At 55.9% G+C, this 22,114-nt stretch overlaps 1 protein-coding gene and 1 non-coding gene across 6 annotated transcripts in view; both read left to right on the top strand.

The window, feature by feature from the left end:
- Positions 1-299: 299 nt before the first annotated feature.
- TRNAL-AAG (transfer RNA leucine (anticodon AAG)) lies at positions 300-381 on the top strand. Its single transcript has one exon. It is a non-coding gene; the product is annotated as a tRNA-Leu (tRNA).
- Positions 382-558: 177 nt separating this feature from the next.
- POLR3E (RNA polymerase III subunit E) overlaps positions 559-22,114 on the top strand; it is a 29,732-nt gene continuing 8,176 nt past the window's right edge. Inside the window, exons 1-13 of one of the 5 annotated variants that reach the window (XR_014145315.1) lie at positions 559-714; positions 6,348-6,421; positions 7,759-7,809; positions 9,939-10,016; positions 10,775-10,890; positions 11,304-11,386; positions 14,556-14,663; positions 15,004-15,050; positions 16,758-16,877; positions 17,910-17,995; positions 18,346-18,390; positions 18,476-18,567; positions 19,551-19,671. Coding sequence is in view for 1 of the 5 variants with exons in the window: in XM_006730796.3 (XP_006730859.1) it covers positions 6,386-6,421; positions 7,759-7,809; positions 9,939-10,016; positions 10,775-10,890; positions 11,304-11,386; positions 14,556-14,663; positions 15,001-15,050; positions 16,758-16,877; positions 17,910-17,995; positions 18,346-18,390; positions 18,476-18,567; positions 19,551-19,671 (986 nt within the window). In the remaining 4 variants the exon portion in view is untranslated. Of the gene's footprint in view, positions 715-6,347; positions 6,422-7,178; positions 7,268-7,758; positions 7,810-9,938; positions 10,017-10,774; positions 10,891-11,303; positions 11,387-14,555; positions 14,664-15,000; positions 15,051-16,757; positions 16,878-17,909; positions 17,996-18,345; positions 18,391-18,475; positions 18,568-19,550; positions 19,672-22,114 lie in introns of those variants that run through there. The other 4 variants (XR_014145314.1, XM_006730796.3, XR_014145316.1 and 1 more) reach the window with 4 other exon arrangements.

Here is a 22,114-nt window from a genome sequence, read left to right as displayed (position 1 = left end):
TGGGGCGAATTGCTGCGGGAATCCATCATTTCTCCGGAATCCATCATTTCTCCGGAGATACGTGGCTCTTCGTGGGGTCTCCGGGTGAAACAGCCGACTCTAAACACGGATTCTTAAGCTGCTTTTCGCTCTAAAACCTATTTGCAACAAATCTGGGTGTAATTACTGGAGCAAAGATTTTCTTTTAAATACATGACATGTTCAAAATAAGTCCATCAAAATCAAATAAAACATAAGAAACAGTGAAATTTGCTCGGTGGAGTATTAAGTAGCTTCCCGGAAGAACTATCTGCTAACTCGGTAGCGTGGCCGAGCGGTCTAAGGCGCTGGATTAAGGCTCCAGTCTCTTCGGGGGCGTGGGTTCGAATCCCACCGCTGCCAGAGCCTTTTTTTTTTTTTTCTTTTTTCCCCTACCGCCCTGGCACCAGGCTCTGTTTTCTGCTCTTTTGCCGGGTCATCAGCGCCTCCTGCTGCCCAACCCGGCAGGCGGCCGGTATGAATGGAGCGGCGGAGGGGGCGGGTCTGCGCGCGCCGGGGCGGGGCATTGTGGGTAAAAGGAAGCGTGAGGCCCGGCCCGCTCCCCCCACGTGTCCGCTGGAGTTTCTCCACCAGCAACATGGCCGCTGCCTAAGAGAAGAGCCGGGCCGCCGCCGCCTCTGCAGCCCGCGGGTACCTGGGCCGTTGCCGCCGCCCGCGCGCGGCCCCCGCGGAGAGGTGAGTGCCGAGAAGGCAGCGCACGCCCGGGCTGGAGCCGGGCCGCACTCGCGAGGTGGGCCTGGGCTGGGCTGCCGAGTAGGCCGGGAGGCCCGCGCCGCGCCGAACCCAGGGGCTGGGGGCCTCCCGGGACTCGGGCGGGAAGGATTGGGGAGCCGGCCCCCGTAGACCCGGGCCGGCCGCGGGCTCCGACCTCGGCCGGGCCTGGGAGTCGGGGATGCGGCGGCCGAGGCTGCCGGCGGTGACTCAGGGTCCAGCCACCGTGCTCCGCCCGGCCCAGGCGGGCCTCCCGCGGGAGCACCTGTCCGAAGGCACCCGGTGTCCCGCCAGCGCGGCAGCTAGTGGCGACGGCTGTGTGGTGGGCGTGAGAAGGGGGCCTGACCACCCGCGAGGGAGGCGAAACCCATTGGACAAGTGTGGCCCGGGGCCGGCGGCCCGCCCCGCTGGGCAGGGGGAGGGTCCCCAAGCCGGCCCCGGCCCTCTCCTCGCCCTGAACCAGAGCAGTCTCCGCCCGGCCAGGCCCGGCATTCTTCATTCAGCTCTTCAGGCCTCCATTCAGCGTTCACTGAGAGCCGGCACCGTGCCGCGGAGACGGCCCTGACCGTGGGGCTGGAGGAGGTGTCAGTAAGCACGTCAAGTAAACCCGAACATAAACAAGGTCGTTCAGTTATGTCAGCTTTAGAATCGGTGGGCGATGGAGGAGGTCTTAGCAGTCGCCAGCGTTTCTTCATCTGTGCAGTGGGGATAATAAAATCAACTGCCCCATTGGGTTGTGGTGAGGGCTAAATAGGGTAAGACGCGAGAAGCCCCAGCTCGCAGGGTTTGATTTGTGGCGGCCTTGTGCTCTCCGACATTGGAAGAAAACATGTTGCCAACTAATAACAAAGCTCCCCGGAGGTTACATTTATTACCTTATTTAATCCTCACCGCAGCCCTCGGGAGTTTGGTACTTTTATTCCCATTTTAGCGATGAAAATAGTGAGACCTTCCAAGATTAAACGATCCCAGGTGGGCCATATATGGTAGGTAGTTGAGGTGGGATTTGAACCGGTGTCGTTCTGCTTTGAGAGTCTAGGCTCTTCCCCACTATCCCATACTGCCTTTTATTCAAGAGGTGTGCAGCATAGTGGTTAAGAATACGGATCGTTGACATCAGCCAGACCCGGGTTTCCGCTCTGTCTCTGCTGTTCTCCAGCACTGTGACCTTGGGCAAAATTACCTACTCTCTGATTCTTAGTTTCCTCGTTTCTTAATTGGGAATGATGAATCTTGACTTACAGGACTATTGAGAAGATGAGAACGTGTGTGAAGTCCTTGGAGAAAGGTCTGATGACCAGTTAAGGATTAATTAGTTCTTTTTTTCCAGGCTGACGTTTTAACAGAGGTGGAAGCTGAGGTGACCCAGAGCGGGGAGATGGCTTGCCAGAGACAAACACAGGCGGTTAGAATCCAGGCCTGGAGACTGTTTGCCCTTGGGGCCCTCTCCTCTTAACTGCGTTGTACTTTGTTTTCTCCCTCCAGTAGCTAGAGAGACTTTGGAGTTGCCTCTGCATTTCTGATTGGCCGACCAGTTAGATTCCTAGGTGCACAGGGATGCACCCAGGTGTGGCATTCAGGTATTTCGTTTGCTCTGAACCCCTCCTTTGCTCTACCTGGTGTCCTTGTCTCCTTTCCATTTGTTGGCAGCTCCCTGCTGGGGGGAACTTCGTGTGCTCAAGGCCACGGAGCCACTGCCATAGAGTACCATTATGGCCACAGGACACCCAAGGTGGTCACAGGTGGTCACTGCAGTTGGGGAAGCTTGGCTTGTGGCTGGGAGGGCTGCTCCTGCCCGGGCCACAGCCCATGTCTGTTCTCAAGTGTCCGTAAGGCCCAAACCATGAGTCCACCAGTGTCTGGATGGGGCTGAGTTAGGCTCACAGGGTGAAGGGTCTATTACCGCCTGATTTCATGTGTTCATTTATTTAATTGTTCTTTGTACTGTATTGAGTGTTCACTTCATGCCAGGTATTGGGAGAACAGCATGGATTTTAAAAAGAGATAATAGTCCTTATAACAACTTGATGAAGTAAGTGTGATCATCTCCACTTTATGGTTGAGGTAACTCAGAGGCCGCCTTGGAGCTTACATTCTAGTACAGAAGGCAGACAACACAAACGCAAGTAGACTAGGTGGTTCCAGATTGTGAAAAGAACCATGAAGGAAAGAAAACAGGGAGAGCTGGTGGTGACTGTGAGCCGGTTGGCTCTTTCAGATTGGGTGGCCAGGGAACTTCTCTCCCCTCCTGGAGGGGTTGGGGGGGTGATATCTAATGAAAAGGAGCCAGCTTTGAAAAGACGTGGGAAAAGTAGATGACATGCAAAGGTCCTGAGACAGGCTGGGGCCTAGCCTCTTGGAGGCCCAGCAGGTGGCTCTCTGGCCATGTAGATGGTGAGGGAAAGGCAGGGGCAGGATCACATAGGGCCTTGAGGCCATGGAAGGGAGTTTGGATTTTATTCTATGTGGCAGGTGAAGCGTTTTGAGCAGGAGAATGATGTGATTGACTCTTTTGCAAGGACAGCTCTGGCTGTTTCTGGGAGGACTGGAGATAGAAAAGAGGGACCTCAGGGAGACCTGTTGGAGCAGTACTTTTCAATCACAGATGAAGGTTTATTAGTGAGTGGCGCCTGGCTGGCTCAGTCGGTGGAGCATGCAGCTCTTGATCTCGGGGGGATGAGTTCGAGCCCCACATTCAGCATAGAGATTACTTAAAAAAATACCTTTTGGGGCGCCTGGGTGGCTCAGTCGTTAAGCGTCTGCCTTCAGCTCAGGTCATGATCTCAGGGTCCTGGGATCGAGCCCCACATCGGGCTCCCTGCTCCGCAGGAGGCCTGCTTCTCCCCCTCCCACTCCCCCTGCTTGTGTTCCCTCTCTCGCTGTGTCTCTCTCTGTCAAATAAATAAATAAAATCTTTAAAAAATAAATAAATAAATAAAAATAAAAAAATACCTTTTATTAGTGAGATGTGAAATCACTTTGGAGGATTGTAACCAGCATGTTAATTTTAATGAGTGAGGGTAGAAAACCTCACTGCCTCACATCTAATAGGGGCAGTTAAGCTTGTGTGAAACCTTGGTTTAGTTCCATAATTGTGTGTATGTACTGGGTCGTTTCTGTGGAGTGGATTTCTTACTATAGGTCTTAGGCTGAAAACTTGGAAAGCCACCGAGTTGGATGATGCTGGCGGGGAGGATGAGGGGAAGTGAGAGCCCTGCTTTACCCTAGTCGCGTGTACCATCTGGAGGGAGGAGCCACAGCTCCAGGTACCTCATCGTCCCCGAGCTCCTCAGTGACTGGGGGAGGGGTTGGCAGAGCCCACCAAGAGCTGAGAAAGCCAGTTTCTCAGGAATGATTGCGTCTGGGGAAGCTCCCAGGCCACGCCTCTTTGTACATATGACCTGTTCCCTGACTCGCGTGCAAGTCCCCAGTGTCTCGGTTGTCCACGGAGCCGGCTGGAGAGGAGCTAGGTGCTCGCCGTGCACCTGTGACCCCTGGCGGTCAGTGCAGACGGGCTGAGCCCGGGGGCTCTGCCATCCATCCCCCTCTCTCTGGGCAGGAGCACGCACCTCAGACTGTCAGTTTAGGGCTTCTGGTTTTCATCCAGTCTTCAAGCCCTAACCCCTGGGGCAGCTGGCTTCCCTCTGGTTTGCCTTCTTCCTCCACATCTTCCTCCACTCAGAAATCTTTGGTAGCTCTCTGTTAAATAGCCTCCTGTGGTCCCATTTCTTCTGTGGTCCCATGTATGGAGTGCCTGCTGCGGGCTCGGGGGTACAGCAAGGGACAAAACGGACCAGAATCTCTGCCTTCGTGCAGCTTACTGCTTAGTGGCAGTGGGGATGGGGACAAAATGATAACAGAGCTGTGGTGGTGCGTGCTTTGGGGACAGCCAGAGCCGGGAAGGGAGCTGGGGGAGGGTGTTGCAATTTTGGATAGAGTAGGCAGGGCAGGTCTTAGTGATGAGGTGACATTTGAACAAAAACCTGGAAGAGGTGAGGGAGGGAGCCATGAGGCTCTTGGGGTAGAGCAGTTACCAAGGCCCAAGGTGGGGGGAGAGGAAGGAAGGGGGCCTGTGGGAGATGAGGTCTGAGAGGCAAAGGGGTGGTGGCGGCATAAAGACTTGAGCTTCTGTCCTGAGTGGGATGGGAGGCCGTTGAAGGCAGAGGCGTGGCAAGCCCTGATGTGGCTTCCAGAAGGATCACTGGCGCTGGCCGTGGGGTTGTGCGAAGATCGGAGGGCCGTTGCTGTCGTGCAGGCAGGCAGTGGGGCTGGCTGGACGAGGGGGGTGGCAGTGGGGGGGGCCAGATCCCAGACCTGCCTTCAGGGTGGAACTGACAGGAGTTGCTGGTGTGAGGTGAGGGGGGCAGAGGCATCAGGGATGAGACCAGCACCGGGGCTGAGCAGTCAGAGTTTGGAACATGTATCTGGAACGCCTGAAAGGACTTCGGGTGGTACAGCTCAGGCAGAGGGCTTAGATGACCTTGAATCTCACCCATGGTGAAGGTATTACGCCCTTCTAAATATTTAATTACTTGGATGTTAAGTAGATAAGACCAAAATCATGATGGTCTTACCCAGAACTAGAGGCCTGGGGGCTGCTGGGATTCTGAAGGTACCCACATGACCATCCCCTTCCTGTGGGAATATGAAGAGTCAGCCCAGCAGACTGACTTCCCCTCTGCCATGGAGACCTGCGGCCTTCTCCCCTCCAGGCTTGAGGTGTTGCCAGTCACCTGGGGTCCCTCCTGCTGTCTGGTGTCATGGCTTGTCCAAATCCTTCTCTCCTTCAGGGCCCAGCCCAGATGCACCCCCTCCTCCCGGCAGGAAGGCCCTTCCCTTCCCTCTGAGCTTCCTGACCTGTAGCTGTTACCTGAAGTCAGATGGCCTGGCTGGCCTGGTTTTGAAGCCCGGTGCGTCATCTGGCCTGTTCTGTGGCTCTGGCTAGCGCATGCACGGCGTCCCCGAGTTCCAGTCGCCCTTCGATAATGGGGAGAGTCAGGCCACCTTGCAGGGTTGGTGTGTTGAATACATTAAAGTCTGTGAAGAAGGTCATTTTGTGTCGCACACACCAAACAGGAAAATCCTCTCACACGAGGTCGGGCTTAAAGTCTGCTTGAAAGTCAAGTACCAGAGACAGAGCCCCCACAGACAGCCTTGGGACTGCTGGCTCTTTCTGCTGGACGTCAGACTCTTCCCTAACGCTTCCCTGTGGCCCCCAGTCAGCGCTCGAATATTTGCATCATGGCTGTGGACCAGCCAGCCTCCATCCCCCTGCCTGGCAGTGACCTCTTTTCTGTGCATGGTCGCAAAACCCTTAAAGCTGGTCATTTATTCTTTCCCACGGGTGCAGCCGACGTGTGCCGCCTCGGGTCCACCTGTTTGTACCCTCTGTTTGGTGGTTTTTCCCTCTTGTTTGGTTCTGGCCACTGGGGTCTAGAATTGGCCGTCTGTTGACTCCAGGGAAGATGTAGAAAGAAGGTCACTTGCTGTTTGTCTCAGGCTCTCCCCTCCCAGAGCAGGCCCGTTGCAGCAGAGGCACCCAGGGGTGTCGGCGGAATGGCTGGCTGACGTTTCAGGCCTCTTGCTGTCCCTTGCAGATTGAGTCTGAGGATCGTGCGGCTGGCTCCCCCCTAGTATGGCCAATGAAGAGGATGACCCAGTCGTACAGGAGGTAACCGCTGCTCCCTACCATCTGCCGGGGCTGCCGGGGAGGAGAGCCCAGGCCCAGGACAGCAGGAAGCAGGGCTGAGGCCCTTCCATCCATCCTTGGGCCAGCCTGGAACCTGCTGGCATCCCAGGGACCCCTAACCAGGCTGTTCCCTCTGCCTGGAACCCTCTTCCTCCAGATAACTGCCTAGCTGAGCCCTTCACTTCCTCCCAGTCTCTGATCCAGCATTTCCTTGTCAAAGAGGATTCCCTGACCCCCCCTGCCTCGTGTGGCGCTCTCCTGTTCACCCCCCCCGGCACCCCCAAGCCCCTTACCTTGGCCACGCCCTGTGCTTGATCATAACCCTCCCCATCCCCTAAACATAATCTCCTTTCACTAGAATGTAAACTTCACGAGGGAGGGATTTTGTTCTTCACCACTGTGTCCACAAAGCCAAGTTCAGTGCCTGTCACTTCGTAGATACTCAGTGACTATTTGTTGAATGAATGAATGGGTGTGACAACTCCCCCTTCTTCCTGGGCCTACCCAGAAGTCATTCAGCAGTTGTTCACTGGATCTACTGTGTGCTGGGGGCTATGACAGCAGTGAGCGAGCAAGGCAGTGTCCCGCCCTCGGGACGCTTAGGATCTGACAAAGAAGGAGACCCAAGATGCAGATGGTGGGGAGGTAGGTTCCAGAGTCCGCCCAGATCCAGACACATCCTAGAGCCTCTGGGCCTTTGCACATGCTGCCCCCTCCACCTAGACTGCCCTTCACACAGGCTTCGCCTGCGCTGATGCCCTTCACTCCTCCTTAAGGCCTGGTGGTGGGAGAGAACATGGTTCATATGAAGAGCCGGGAAGCAGGGAGGTAAACTGCTGCACGGTGGGTCAGGGGCGGTTAGTGTTGAGAAGAAAGAGTTGGGCCAGATCATTCTTAGAGGGGCTTGCAGACCACCTGAAGGTGGTGTGACAGGTCAGTCCAGGGTAGGTGGTGGAGGGCACAGGGAGGAAGGGCAGGCAAATGGGTAAGCTCTCCTCTGTCCCAGCCTCATCAGGAAAGCATTTAATCGGGCTCTGGGATGCATCCTGATGTGAGCAGCCCCGGGGAAGGCACATTTTTATTGGGTTGTAGTGGACCTAGGAGGGGGCCAGGAACTCTTGTCCTGGTCCCCCTGAGAGCCATAGAGGGAGGCTGGAGACTCGGTTCCCTCTGTTTCTAGCAGGAGCTGAGCTCTTCCCCCTCCCCCGCACTCCCTGTAGGAGCCACGACCCCTGACTGACATCCAGGGAGCAGGGGCAGGCCAGGGCAGGCCAGCCACCTGTCTGTCTCCTGTTTAAGTCTTCTTCCCTTTTTCCCAGATCGACGTGTACTTGGCCAAAAGTCTGGCAGAGAAGCTCTATCTGTTTCAGGTAATGATGAGACCAGAGGGCAAAGGGGCCACCTTGAGCATGGGGGTGGGGGGTGAGGGGCGCTGGGAAACCTCAGCCTCGCTTAGGGTTCTGGGCACCAGAGTGTGGGACAGGGGGTTTCTCTTTGCTCTTGTGGGTGGGCAGGTTAATAGTCTCTCATTTTGAAGATGGGAAAACCAAGGCAGCCGTGAAAGGCAGAACAGTGTTGTGGTTCTGGGGCTCTGGGGCCTGGCAGCCGTGTTGAGGCCCAGCTCCATCATGACTTAGCTGTGAGCCCTGGGCAAGGTCCTTGAGCTCTCTGTGCCTCTGTTTCCTCATTTGCAAAATGGTGGCAGTTATACTACCTGCCCTGTAGCGCCCCGTGGGGGTTGGATGAATCCATCCAGAGTGCTCAGAACGTGGCCCGGCCCAGAGCTCAGCTCCACAGTCTGTTTTCGGACAGTTTGGTCCCATGTCCCCCATTGCTGCCTGCATCCCGAGGCAGCTGTTAACCTGTTTTCTCACTGTATGGATTTGCCTCTTCTGGACATTTCGTGGACACGGAATCGTGGCATAGCTGGCTGCTTTTAACTCGACATCGTGGTTTCGAGGCTCACTCGTGGTCAGCATGTATCAGTACCTCCTTCCGTTTTATGGATGAAGAGGACTCCGTGGTGTGGTTCTGTACAGCACATTGTGTTTGTGCGTTGCTGGCTCTTTGGGTCGGTTCCACTTTGGGGCTATTATGAACAGTGCGGCCGTGGGCATCCCACACAAGTTTTTGTGTGGACAGGTGTCCTTTCTCTTGGGCACATCCCTGGGAGCGGAATTGCTGGATCCAATGGAAACACTAGGTTTCATGTTTAAAGGAACGGGCAGATGGTTTGCATTTCCAATAACAAGGTTATAGTTGTAAGTATTTTGTCTCCAGGTTGCATGTGAGAAGGTGAGGCGCAGGGAGGCTAGCCACTTGGGCACGGGGCCCAGGACGGGGCAGCAGTGGGGGTACTCCAGATGTGAGCTGGGAAGAGGCCCCGGCATCCCCCTGCCCTCTGCCCCCAGGGTCTGCCTTTACAGGCTGTGGGGCTGGGGGCCTGTCCTTCAGGCCTTCTGAACTGGTTTCCTCGGCTGCCTGCAAAATGGTGGGGAGCTGGTGGTGGGGATGGTGACCCCATATGTGTTCACGGTGGGCCAGGCCCTGCGGTGTCTGCTCTCTTTGCCTCACTCCCCGCCCCCAGCAGCCCCGTGAGGTGAGGACACGCACGTTTGTGGTGAGGAGCTGGCCCAGGTCCACACGTTGCAAGAGGCAAAGTTGGGACCGGAACCCAGGCCTGATTCCAGAACCTTGCCCTTTACCACCAGCCGTCCCAGCCCGAGATCAGGAGATGGCAGAGCTGCCAGGGCTCAGGCCAGACCAGTCAGGCTCCAGACTGTTCGTCCTACTGCTGCCATAAGCTCTGGCCCAGGAAGCGAGGAGGAGTCGCTGTGTTGCTACCTGAGTGAGCTTTTAGGAAGTCACCGCTGCCTCGGGCTGACACGTAGCAGATCTGAGAGGGCCGCACACAGAGGGTTCAGTGCACACGCTGCCGTGCCTCCAGCAGCTTCTCCCAGAGGCTGTCATGGTACGGGCAGCGCCGGCCACAGCTTCTCAACTTCACGCATGGTGACACTGAGGCCCAGAAGGGACTGAGTGGGTCAGTGGCAGTTTTTATTACGGAAAAGTTTACAGGGCAGCGGAGAGAGAATGGGGTAATGAATTCCCGTACACCCGTCCTCCACCCACAGCATGTCACCGGTCAGGTCTTCGTCTGTGCTGCCCATGGTCTTGTGTCCCTTGTCCTCTGCCTGGATGTCCTCTGCCTGATCCTCACTCTTGCCTCCCCGGCAGGACTCGTGGGTTACCAGAGGGGGGCCTGTGTGGGTTCCTGATGCTTAGGCTTGTCCCTCGGAGGTCAGAGACCCTTGAAAATTGCCTTTTGGAAGGAAGCTGGGTGGAGCCGGTATGAAGGCGACACAGGCGGGGACCAGCGAGGACCTCTGGTCTCTGCTTGGTGTTGATTCTTGGCTGGAGCCTGTGAGCCCAGCTCTGGGCTGGGCCGGGCCGGGCCGGGCTGGGCAGGGTGGACTGACGGCTCCCTTCCCCTCCCCAGTACCCTGTGCGTCCAGCCTCGATGACCTATGATGACATTCCACACCTCTCAGCCAAGATCAAGCCCAAGCAGCAGAAGGTGGGGCTGCCCTCTGATGGAGGTGGAGGAGGGGAGGGCTGGTACAGGTGGGGGCTGATGCAAGTGAAGAGGAGACGGGCCCTTTGGGGACTAGAAGCCCAGAGAAGGAGCGATTGGAGGGTTGAGAGGAGAACCAGTTGCTTGCAGAGCCTGGAAAGCTGAGGAAGGGAAGTTTCCAGAAAGAAAGGGAGTAAAGCAGCTCCAGAGAGGCCAGAGGAGAATAAGGCTCGGGATGAGTTCGAGACTGGGAATGGGGGGCTCATGTTCACAGGATAAGGCAGGCACTGACGTGCAGCAGCTCTGATGGGCTCGAAGTGCCTCGAAGGGATGGGGTGATAGGGGCTGGGAGCGCTAGACACGTGTCTTGTCCAGGGGGTGGCTGTAGCTCCAGCCCCCCATTGCCCCCCATTGCCACTTGCAGTGACTTTTCAAGAGAAGTTGGAAATGAGGATTTTTATGAGAAAATCTCTTGAATTTTAAATGTTGGCACCTAATTTAGATTTTGGAGGGTAGAATGGGGAGGACAAATAGAATTACATGACCCCACCCCGCCAAAACACTCTGGCTTTTCTGTTGGAATTGGGGTTTGTGACCTTTGATGTGGACTGAACCCCGGGGGCCCTTAGGGAGCGGTGTGTGTCGGGCCTGCTTCTGAGCAGGGCTGGGATTGGCAGGGACAGGGGTCAGGACTTGGCTGTGGCCAGGTTGGGGGTATCTTTGAGTTCCTCATAGCTGCTGGGGGTGCTTGATGCCTGCAGGTAGAGCTTGAGATGGCCATCGACACCCTGAACCCCAACTATTGCCGCAGCAAAGGGGAGCAGATCGCACTCAACGTGGACGGCGCCTGCGCGGACGAGAGCAGCACTTACTCCTCGTGAGTCCCCTGGGCCCAGCCTGCAGGCTTTGGTGCGCTCCAGTAAGAGCCTTCCAAAGGCCTGTCCGACACCTGGGCCCTGGTGCCCCATTGCTGGGCTCCCTCCCAACATCCCAGCTTCACATGCTTGGACCTGGCGCAGCCCTGCCCTGTGGCAAATGTCTTCCCTTCTGAGAGGCCCCTTGATGGGAGTGGGGGCTTGACCCACCACCTGTCCTTGGGCTACAAACAGGGACTTGGGTTTTCTCCTCCCCGACTTCCCTCCTGAGGCCCACATATGCTGAGGTGGGGCCTTGATCCCTGTTCCTGGGTATTGAATTTCAGGAGCTGTCTGGGGTGGGGGGGCCGGTGCCTGCCATGCCCTGGGTCTGGAGCTTCCTTCCCCTTGACGTCTGTTCTCCCTGTGCTCCCAGGAAGCTGATGGACAAGCAGACGTTCTGTTCCTCCCAGAGCACCAGCAACACAGCCCGTTATGCTGCCGCGCTCTACAGACAAGGTATCCGTGCTGGGCAGCCAGGCTGCCGTGGCTCCTGGAGGCTGCTTGGGTGCGAGGGAAGCGGGAGGGAGGCTGGGACGGCGGGAGGCTGTCCCTAGCCTGGTACCCAGCTTGCTGCTCCCCGAATGCCGGATGCCTGTAGGGGCCAGGCAGGTTGTAGAAATGGCATTGTCAGGGGGCTGGAATAGGCCACCTCTAAGGACTTCCGGCTTTGGTGCTGTCTGACCTGATAGAGGGGGTGCTTCCAAGGTCCCTGTCTCCTCCTGGGACACAGACATACACACAGCGTAACTTTTGAGACAGGTGGGAGGATTTTGTTTTAAATACAAGGTACTTGCGGGGCTCCTGGTGGCTCATTCAGTGGAGCATCCGACTCTTGATTTCGGCTCAGGTCATGATCTCAGGGTCGTGGGATCAAGCCCCATGTCAGGTTCGGCGAGGTTCTGTGCTTAGTGTGGAGCCTGCTTGGGATTCTCTCCCTCTGCCCCTCCTCCCACTCACTTGCTCACGCTCCCTCTCCCTCCCTCCCTCTCAAAAAAAAAAAAATACAAGGTACTTACGCATGAGCAATTTTACTTAGCATCTCCCCAAGAGAAGTGAAGCGTCTATCCACACAAAACTTGTACATGGATGTTCATAGCAGCATTATTCACAGTAGTGAAGAAGTAGAAACAGCCCATAAGTCTGTCAGCTGACGCCTGGATAGCCAAGTGCACTACGGCCATGCAGTGGAATGTTATTTGGCCACGGGAAGGAATGAAGTACTGATACACCCTCTAGTGGGCATGATGCTCAGCAGGCCACATGTTGTCGGAGTCCATTTAAATCAAGTGTCCCGAAGAGGCAAATCCGTAGAGACAGAAAGCGGGTAGTAGTTCCCCATGGCTAGGAGGAATGTGGAATGGGGAGTGACTGAGGATGGGTTCAGGGTTTCTTTCTGGGGAGATCAAAATGTTCTTTGGGGGGCGGGGGGCAGAGGGAGAGAGAATCTCAAGCAGGCTTCACGCCCAGTGCAGAGCCCGTCAAGGGTCTCGATCTCACGACCCTGAGATCATGACCTGAGCCGAAATCTAGAGTCGGACACTTAAGCGACTGAACCACCCAGACACCCCTGAAAATGTTCTTAAATTGATTGTAGTGTTGGTTGTACAGCTCCAGGAATATATTAAAATACATTGACTAGTATGCTTTAAATTTTGTATGGCACGGGAGTTATATTTCAATAAAGCCATTAAAAAGTAAGTATTTAGAGTTCATAAAGCAATAAGTAAAACTAACTTGAACACTTAGGAAACAAACTAGAAAAGACTCAAAAGTAGTATCAAATAACTATACTTCTTTTTTGAACCCATGTCTCACGCCTTGCAGCTGGGACCGTTTGTTTCTTTCTTTGAATTAATTAATTTTTATTATGGTAAAATGTACATAACATGAAATTTACCATTTTAACCTTTTTTTTTTTTTTTTTTTAAAGATTTATTTATTTTGGAGAGCACACTCCCAGGGGGCGGGTGGCAGGTAGGCAGAGGAAGAAGAGAATCTTAAATCTTAAATCTCCGCTGAGCACGGAGCCTGACACGGCACTCGCTCTCACGGCCCTGAGATCACGACCTGAACCGAAATCAGCTCGGACGCCTGCCAGACTGTGCCACCCAGGCGCCCCTCATTTTGACCATTTTTAAGTGTGCGGTTCGGTGACATTTGAGGGCATTCATGTTGGTGTGCAGTAGTCACCACCACCCGTCTCCAGAACTTGTGCCCACGTGGTCGTATTCTTCTGTAGCCAAACTTACCTGTCCTGTCTTTTTCCTTCTGAATCTCTGGTCTTGGTTTTTAGGATTCTTTCTCCCATCCTAGGTTGATACAAAGATTCTCCTTGTTTTTTTTCTGGTATTTATAGTACTTTATATAAAAATTTTTTAACATTTCTGAAAATTATTCTTGTATGTAGGGTGGTAAAATGATTCTTTTTTTATTTTTTAAATTCCAGTATAACGAACAGACAGTGTTATATCAGTGTCGGGTGTACAACAGAGGGAGTCAGTGATTCTGTACCTGACTCCGTGCTCGGCACCATAAGTGTACTGTGAATCGCCATCTCCTAGTTCACCATTCCCCCCACCCACTCCCCTCTGGTGACCATCAGTGTGTTCTCTGTAGTTAAGAGTCTGTGGGTTCTGTGCTTTGTGTGTATGGTTTGGTTTTGTTTTGTTTTAAGTAGGCTCCACGCCCACCCAGAGTGGGGCTCAGGCTCATAACCTAGATCGAGGGTCGCATGCTCTACCAACAGAGCCAGCCAGGAGCCCCGAATCTTTTTCTGTGTGTGTGCTTTTTTTTTTTTAACCCTGTTCTTTTGTTTCTTAAATTCCACATATGAGTGAAATCATATGGTATTTGTAGGACCATTTGCTTCTTTACTCCTGACTGCGAGCATCCCGCTCCCTCTGGAGTCCAGAACGCTTTCACAGAGCCACTTACCAGAGCCTTAGCGTGTGATTTCTTCTCTTTCAAGCCCACACTGACTTGAGAGAAATTGATGGTCTTTGCACTGCCTCCCAGTGCACACGTTTCACTCACGAGGAAAAGTCACGATCCTCGTCCAGGACTGTGTAGACAGTCCTCCAGCTGGCCCCGCCAGGGGCCATTCCTCCAGCCACATTTGTGCGGCCGACTTCTGAGCGGATTGGGTGGGGTTTTGACGAGCCGAGCTGGAGGAGGAGAGGCAGTCTGTGTGGGGAGGGGGCGGTGGGCATCGAGGGTGTCTGGCAAAGGCCCGGCGGGGAAGAGAGGCCGTGTTTGGAGCGGAAATGTTGCCGTGTGCCACAGCAAGCAGCTGGGGGAAGGGGGCGGCGACCAGGGTCGGAAAGGCCTTCGATGCTCACGGGGGAGGGTGTGCAGGCAGGCTTCAAGAAGTGGCTTTGAGCAGAAGGGTCTGGGTTCGTGTCCTACTGTAGCTGTGTGCTCACTGGGCCAGGTGGGGTTGGGAAGGGCCGTGGGCCTGGTGGTGCCAAGGCCCTGAGACTGGGGGCTAGAGCGGAGGTGGCAGGTGGCCTGGCGGTAGGCCGAGGCTTTTGGGGGAGTGCAGGGCCCTTTGTGACTGCTGTGAGCCAAGCTGGGTGGGTTGGCCCCAGTTCCCAGAGTCAGGTCCAAAGCCTTCTTCCTCTGCCAGGTGAGCTGCACCTGACGCCTCTTCATGGCATCCTGCAGCTGCGGCCCAGCTTCTCCTACCTGGATAAGGCGGACGCCAAGCACCGGGAGAGGGAGGCGGCCAATGAGGGTGAGCTCTGGACCCCTAGCCCTTCTGTCTGTCTGCATCTTGGCAGGGATGGGTGGGTCATGGGAAAAACTGCAGGGGGATGGATTCCAGGACGCTTAGCAGCATCTCTGCTCTACCCACTGGATGCCGGGAGCACTCACCTGCACAGTTTTGACAACCAGACGTGGCTTTCTACATTCCCAAGTGTCCCCTCGTGGGCAAAATTGCCCCCGGTTGAGAAGAGCTGACTTGGCCAACGATCCCCGTCTGGGAGAATTCCCAGATGCCCCTGCCTGAGGCCTTCTGGGGAGTTGGGGCTCCACCAGAGGCTGCAAGCAGTGTCCGCTTTCTCTTGCAGCAGGAGACTCTTCTCAGGATGAGGCGGAAGAAGACGTGAAGCAGATCACGGTGAGTGAACTCTGGCCCCGAGGAGAGGGAGGGTGCCGCCTGGGCGGGGGGCAGCGGGCCGGCTTTGTAGCTCCGCTGCCCGGACGCAGCTCGGGGTGGGAGGGGCCGTGCAGAACCCAGGCTCTGGGGGTGAAACAGATACCGAAACGGTCCCATCCTTCAGAGCCTTCCTGCTGGGCAGCCTGGAGGAGTAACCTGTCCTGCGCCCACCCTGACCTGTCCCAGCTGTTCACAGGATAGCAGCCTGGGGCTTGGCTGGAACTGGAATTGCCTGGGAGGAGGAAACTGGGGGCCTAGGAGGTCCAGGGAACTCGCACAGTCTGTGCCACGAAGCCCATGTCCTAGTGGAACGAAAACCCCATGTGCCTTAACCACATCATTCACTGTTCCCGGTGGTGTGCAGACCCAGCAATTCTATCTGAACACTAAGCCTGTATTCCAGACATGGTGAGAAGAATATTGACCTTCCATTTATGGCTTACCGAGTTTCCTCTGTGTAAGCATACGGAGGTTAAAAGGCGTATTTAAGGAAGAAAGCACAAATGGTGACACGGATGGCGTACGTATGTGGCTTAAGTTGTGGGCCTTTGCACGTCCTTGAAGATGGGCCGCTACCGACATGACCGCTGTGCGGTGGGGGTGCTCACCCTCTTCTCTCAGTAGCTTCTTGAATGATCACCCTCCTGCCCTCCTCGGGAACTCAATTGGCCCTCATTTAACAAGTTATCCTTAGGCCCGTGAACTTAAAGGACGCATATAGAATCCCAGGATTCTGTGGTACCTGGCTGGCTCAGTCAGCAGAATATGCAACTCTGAACCTCAGGGTTGTGAGTTCAAGGCCCATGTTGGGCATGGAGCCTACTTTAAAAAAAAAGGAAAAAAGAATCCTAGGGTTCTGTAATCCAGCCAACGCCCCCGTGGGGGTGTGCCCTTCATAGGGGAGGTGTCAGGGCTCGGTTCCATCAGGACGCTAAGCAGCAGAAACCCGGACCTACCTGGCATGAGCTCAAAATGGAATGTATTGGTCCCTGTTACTGAGAAGCTGAGGGGTAGCTTCAGGTATGGCTGGATTCAGGTGCTCAGACTCGGTCATCAAGACCTGGTTTCTCCATCTCCATCTCCAGGTTCCGCCTTCCTCTTTTGGCCTTTCTCAGGCAGGGTGTCTGTCCCCAGTGGTACAGAGTTATCCCCGCTCCAGGCTCACATCCTCCCAGCTTCCAAGACCCCAGGGGAAGAGAAACTTCTTTCTCATTACTTCTAACTAAAGTCCCAGACCGGACTCATTGGCTTGGCCAACCCTGAACCAGCCCCTGTGGCTAAGAGGATTTGGTGCTCGGATTGTCCAGGTCTGAGTCACGTGCCCACTCCTGTGGCTGGGAATGTGTGTGGGGGTGGGAGCAGGGGGAGGGCTATTTGCTCCCCTGAGCTGAGGGGGAACTGGGCATTTCCCCAAGGAAAATGGGGGGGCCTGTTAGCCGTGGGAGTGGAAATGGATTGGGTGCCGGGCAGGCAGAAGCATGAGAAAACTGCTCCCTGGCCTGTGTCGTCAGGTCACAGAGAGGGACGTGGTTGGAGCTGAATTTAAGAGATGTGTGTCTGGAAATGAAGAGGAGGTGGGAGTGCTGTGGGGCTCTCCAGTCTTCTCGTGGGGTGCAGTCCGGCAGCCCAGGATGGGGCCCGGGCCTGAGGCCACGACCCCCCTCCCAGGTGCGGTTCTCCCGTCCTGAGTCGGAGCAGGCCCGCCAGCGCCGCGTGCAGTCCTACGAGTTCCTGCAGAAGAAGCACGCCGAGGAGCCCTGGGTGCACCTGCACTACTATGGCCTGAGGGTGAGCCGGGGTCCCCGGGCGTGGCTGACGCTGGCCCTGGGCCGGGGTCCTGGGAGAAGAGCCCAGTCTCACCTTGAACTGGTGGTTTCAGATTCAGTGAGAGCCACTTGTGGGAGGGAGCCCCGGGTAGAGAGGGTAGAGTCCTGGGGATAGTTTGTCCCTTGTTCCAGCCGGTCTACTTAGCGTGAGTCCCAGGGGAGCAGGAGATTGAGAAAGGAGTCCACCGTTTCCTGGGTCGGGGTTTTCGGCATCCCCAGGCTCTCCTCAAGTGTGAGCTTCTTGCCGGCCCCAGGGTGGAGCTGGTGTTTGGTTACGGATTTTTATGCATCGTGGGTCCTGAATGAAAGCGCTCGATGGAGAACCGGCCATCTGTCACATGGCCAAGTCCGTGTATCTGCCAAGGGCACTTTTGACTATAGTTGGTTTTCATCTCGTGTGCTGACTTAGAACCCAATCCTTGAAACTGTATTGAGTAAGGGAAGCGATTGAATCGAAGCCAAAGGTGCCGTAGGGCTCCGCAACATTTTCCTGGGGGAGGAGCAACTCCTGATTTCTCTGGAACTTTCCTGAAAGATTCGTGTTGACTGAGCCTTAGAGTCAGACTTCCAGAAGCCGTGCTGTTTTCTGGTGTGTGACTTTATGCGAATTACCTAATGAGAGAAGTTGCTGTCTATAAGCAGCCATCGCACCAGAGCCCGGCACATAGTAGGTGCTCGGGGACCGCTGGCTGTTATTTCTACCGTTGCGGCTAATGGCCCTGTGTCCCAGGCAGGGCACCTAGGCATGGGTGCTGGGGCTGTTCGGTCGTAGAGCTGGAGATGGTTGGTTGCGGCCACCTCACAGAGGCCTTGAATGCCATGCTCAGGGGGCTGGATATGACCCTGTGGCCGACCTTGGGGCAGGACAGCGGGCGCCCGGAGGGAAAGGTGATGCCGGGGTGAAAACTGGACGGCAGAGGGGCTCGGGGCGGGGGGATGGCGCGGGCCTGGGGTGGTGGCTGAGGGTCCCCCCACCCTGCGCCTTCCCCAACAGGACAGCCGCTCTGAGCACGAGCGCCAGTACCTACTGTGCCAGGGTTCCGGTGGGGTTGAGAACACTGAGCTCGTCAAGTCACCCAGGTGGGACCGGCGGGCCAGGCCGTTGAGCCTGCGGGCTGCTGAGGCCACCACTGGCCCTGTGGTGTGGGGCCTTCCCGGGGACTGTGGCCCCTTCTCTAGCAGGGGACACGGACATGGGAGAGGGCCCTTCGTCCTCTGGAGAGGGTCGGGAGGGTGCGTGTGGCAGGAGATGGCCGTCCTTTCTCCGCAAGTTTGGGGGGAGCTAGGGAGCGTGGGTGTGGGTCTCTATCTGCCCCCCAGCCCCCGGCCCTCCCTTGGGGAGGCTCAGCCTAGGTGCAGTCTGGGTTTGTGGGCAGGGGTGGGGCAGGGCCAGAGCCCAGGAGCTGCTGACCCTGCCCTCTCCCCTGCAGTGAGTACCTCATGATGCTGATGCCACCCAGCCCAGAGGAGGAGAAGTGAGTAGAGTTGGGCCGGACGCCACCCCCACCCCAAATCCCCCCTCCTACCCTTGCTCTAACCCAGCGTCTCTGTTTTGAACAGAGACAAACCCGTGGCTCCCAGCAACGTCCTGTCCATGGCCCAGCTGCGTACCCTGCCCCTGGCTGATCAGATCAAGATCCTGATGAAGAATGGTGGGTGGACACACGCTTCCCCCAGGGGGACCCCAGCCCTACCACCTCCTTGGGAAACGGAGTGTGGGACAGACTAAGGACTGAGGGGCAAGGCCAGAGGCTCCCGCCACCCAGAGCCAGAGCATACCCAGCTTTACAGCTCTGGCCGCGTCTGGAAGGAACGCACTGCAGCAGTGGGGGGGGGGGGCGAGGGGGGCTCCCTCAGTCGGGCTCTGGTTCCTGCCGCTCCCCTGCTATTGAGCCTGGGCCAGCCGCTGACCCCCCTGCGCCTAAGGAACTAGGAGAGCTCCTGGGGGCTGAGATGAGGCTTCTTCACGGCTTATACAGAGCCTTGCACGTGAACACGAGCTCCATTCGTTCACTTGGACTATCTTGGGGGGCCCGCACCAGGCTGCACACAGTAGGGACTGGTCCCCTTTGTCAGAGGACTCGGAGGGCCAGAACCTGTAGGGCAGATGTGAGCCCTGAACCTCAGAGCTGAGTCCCAGGCCCGGGCTCCTCTTCAGAGATACCACCTCCAGGGGCCTAAGCAGAGGGGAGCTCCCAGCTCTCCCTGGAGCTGCCAGGGTGCCGGGCCACTGGCCTAGCTGCAGAGGACATGGGGCCTACCCCAGGCCCTCTCTGGGCCCGGGTAGTAATGGTTTTGCTGTTTGTCTCCTCCCCCGCCCCCCCCCCCCAGTAGGCGCCACGCCTAACGTGGGGCTTGAACTCATGACCCTGAGATCAAGAGTTGCATGCTCTACCAACTGAGCCAGCCAGGCGTCCCGTACTAGTCTTACCTTTAAGGAGCACCCCTTGGGGTGTTTGCTGCAGGATTCAGTGAGTGTGGGTTGCCTGCACAAGTAGCCAGTGGGGTCGACCGCCTTACTCACATGCTGGGGTGGTTGTGTGAGCCTGAAGCTGTATAGACTTGGGGGAGGGGAGGTTGCGGGGAAGGGCCCAGGCCCTCTTCCCTTGTCTGATGACTCCTGCATCCTCCTCAGTGAAGGTCATGCCTTTTGCCAACTTGATGAGCCTCCTGGGCCCTTCCATCGACTCTGTGGCTGTTCTGCGTGGCATCCAGAAGGTGGCGATGTTAGTCCAAGGAAACTGGGTCGTGAAGAGGTAAGTTCCTCTGCATGGGAGCATCTGATCCATTTAAATTCAACGTGATTACTGATGTTTTGGGTTTAAGTCTACCATAGCGCTGTCTGTTTGTTCCGGATTTCATATCCATTCTTACCTGCTACTGGATTCTTTTATTATTATTCCGTTTCTTCCTGCTAATTTGGAAGTTATTCTTTCTGGGCTCTCTTAGTACCCTACAGATTTCAGGGTGCATTCATAACTGATCACAGCTTAATATTAATTGCTGTGTTTTACCCTCATCCAGGACAATTCAAAGACCTTAGAATGTTTTATATTTATCTTCCTCCCAACTCATGTGCTGTTCTATTTATATGTTTTAGTTGTATTTTAAAACCCACAGGACATTATCGTATCCAGTCAGTATTCTTCAGATCTGCTCACATATTTACTTTTTTATTTTGCTCATCATGCCTTTCTGCATCTGAGTTTCTGTCTGGGATAATTACCTTCTGCCAAAAACCGCTGGGGTGTTTCCTCTAACGAAGCTCTGCAGGGGAGGGGTTCCCGTGGGTTTTGTATGGTTGGAAATATCTATTCCACTTCTGTTGTTAAAGGATATTTTTCCTGAGTGTAGAATTCGACATTGATTGTTTTCCTTCCACACACTGACAATGTCATTGCATTCTCATTCCCACTGTTTCTAGTGACGAGTCTACTGTCTTTATTCTTGGTTTCCTCTGGCTCTTTTTGAGCTTTTCTCTTGTGGCTTTCCACAGTTCATTAAGATGTGTCTGAGTGTGAGTTTCCTTTCACGTGTCCCGTGGGGTTCGGAGCATGTGGCTTGATGCCTTTCAGGAGTTTCTCTCTGTGATCCCTCCACCAGACTGTCACTGTCGGGGCGGGCAGGGACTTCTGTGTTGACCCTCCCTCACATCCCTGAAAGTCAGTATAATGCCTGGCACATCTTAGACCCTTGCTAATAAGTGAGGCTGCATTTTATGTTCACCTGGATTATGTTAATTTTAAATAGCGTAACATAAAATACACTAATAAAGACTTTTTAGAAAGTGTGGTGTAAGGTGAACGATCTGTCAAAATACGAATTGTTCCAAATTTTTTAAGTACTTCATTGCAGAAACTCCGTTGGTTGGCCATGAATTGTGAAGGCTATTCACGCTGCTGCCACCTGGTGGCGCCCTTGCACCGGGAAACACACAAGTGCCCCATTACGGAAGGCCTTTGGATGGCGGTCACTCGCTAAATGGGACCCCCTAGGTATATTCATGCTACGGATGAGCGAGGACAGAGAGGCAGAGACTTGGCAAACGTCTGGCAGCAAGGCAGCCCCGGAGCTGGGGTTTGAGCTCTTGCCCAGGACCACCCGTGGCCCTGGTGCTTCTGCCCTTCCAGCCTGGGGTCTGTCCCAGTGACCTGAAGGTGGGGCCTCCCGGGCCGCGCGTGTTCGCTCTGCCCCAGTGCTTCGGGTCCGGCCGCGAGCCCTCGGGTCCTGCCAGTGGCCTGGGGGTGGTGCTCCTCCCTCGTCGGCCTCTTTGGGTTCCTGTGAGGAGATGATGCAGCACTCACACCTCGTTCACTAAATCTGGCTCCATGGCGCGTTCTGTGCCCCGTGCCCCGCTGTCATTCACGTGCTGTCCCCGTCCTCAGGAAATGTGTGCAGCGGGGGTGGGCACCGTTACAGATGAGCACCCCGAGAGCAGAGGTCTGGGGCGCGCGCCATGCTCGTCGCGCGCTCAGTACCGGCCGAGCAGCTCCCTTCCCTCGTGTGGCAGTGATGGTCCCTGTCCCCACAGTGTGTTTCTGGGAAGGGAGTGGACACAGAGCTCGAGCTGGAAGGAAGAGTATTAGCTGGTTGCCAGGTAGGATTGAGGAGGTGCGGAGAGAGGTCTCCCGGCAGAAGGAGTGGGTGCAGGAGAGTAGAGGCTCCTCGGGCACAGGATGGTCGGGGGGGTGTGTGTGTGTGCGTGTGTGTGTGCGTGCGTGCGTGCGTGCGTGCGAGAGACAGGGTCTGTGGCTGAACTTGGTCAAGGTTTTACTTGCAAGCCTCAGAAGCCGGCTCATTCGCCCCGGGCCCTGAAGGTCTCTGAGCTGGACTGCTGGTCCCATTCACTCCAAAGGCTTCAGCCCCACTCGTGCCTTGGGGCCCATCCAGGTCCCAGTCCCTGACCCCTCTTGCCCCCGCTCACACTGCCCACCCGTCCCTTCCGTCAGGTGGTGAGGCCTTGAGTCCTGCTTCCCAGCCGCTCTCCCTAGGCCTCACACCCGCCCCACCTGTGGGACTCGCTGTCTTCCCAGAGTCGCGGGCTGGCCTGTTTCTGAGCCCCTGCCCTTCCTGACTGCAGTGGGCCTCGGGGCTGGGCCAGTGTGTGCATGGAAGGTCGTGACGGGCTGGGAGGAGGGATTCTTGGGGGATAGGCTTCTCTTCTACGTACGTGTTCACAGAGCCAGGCTCCGCAGTTGG

This window comes from Leptonychotes weddellii, chromosome 5 (genome assembly GCF_054177405.1).
Source record: "Leptonychotes weddellii isolate Sample4059 chromosome 5, ASM5417740v2, whole genome shotgun sequence".
NCBI lineage: Eukaryota > Metazoa > Chordata > Mammalia > Carnivora > Phocidae > Leptonychotes > Leptonychotes weddellii.
This window is presented reverse-complemented; position numbering and strand designations above follow the sequence as displayed.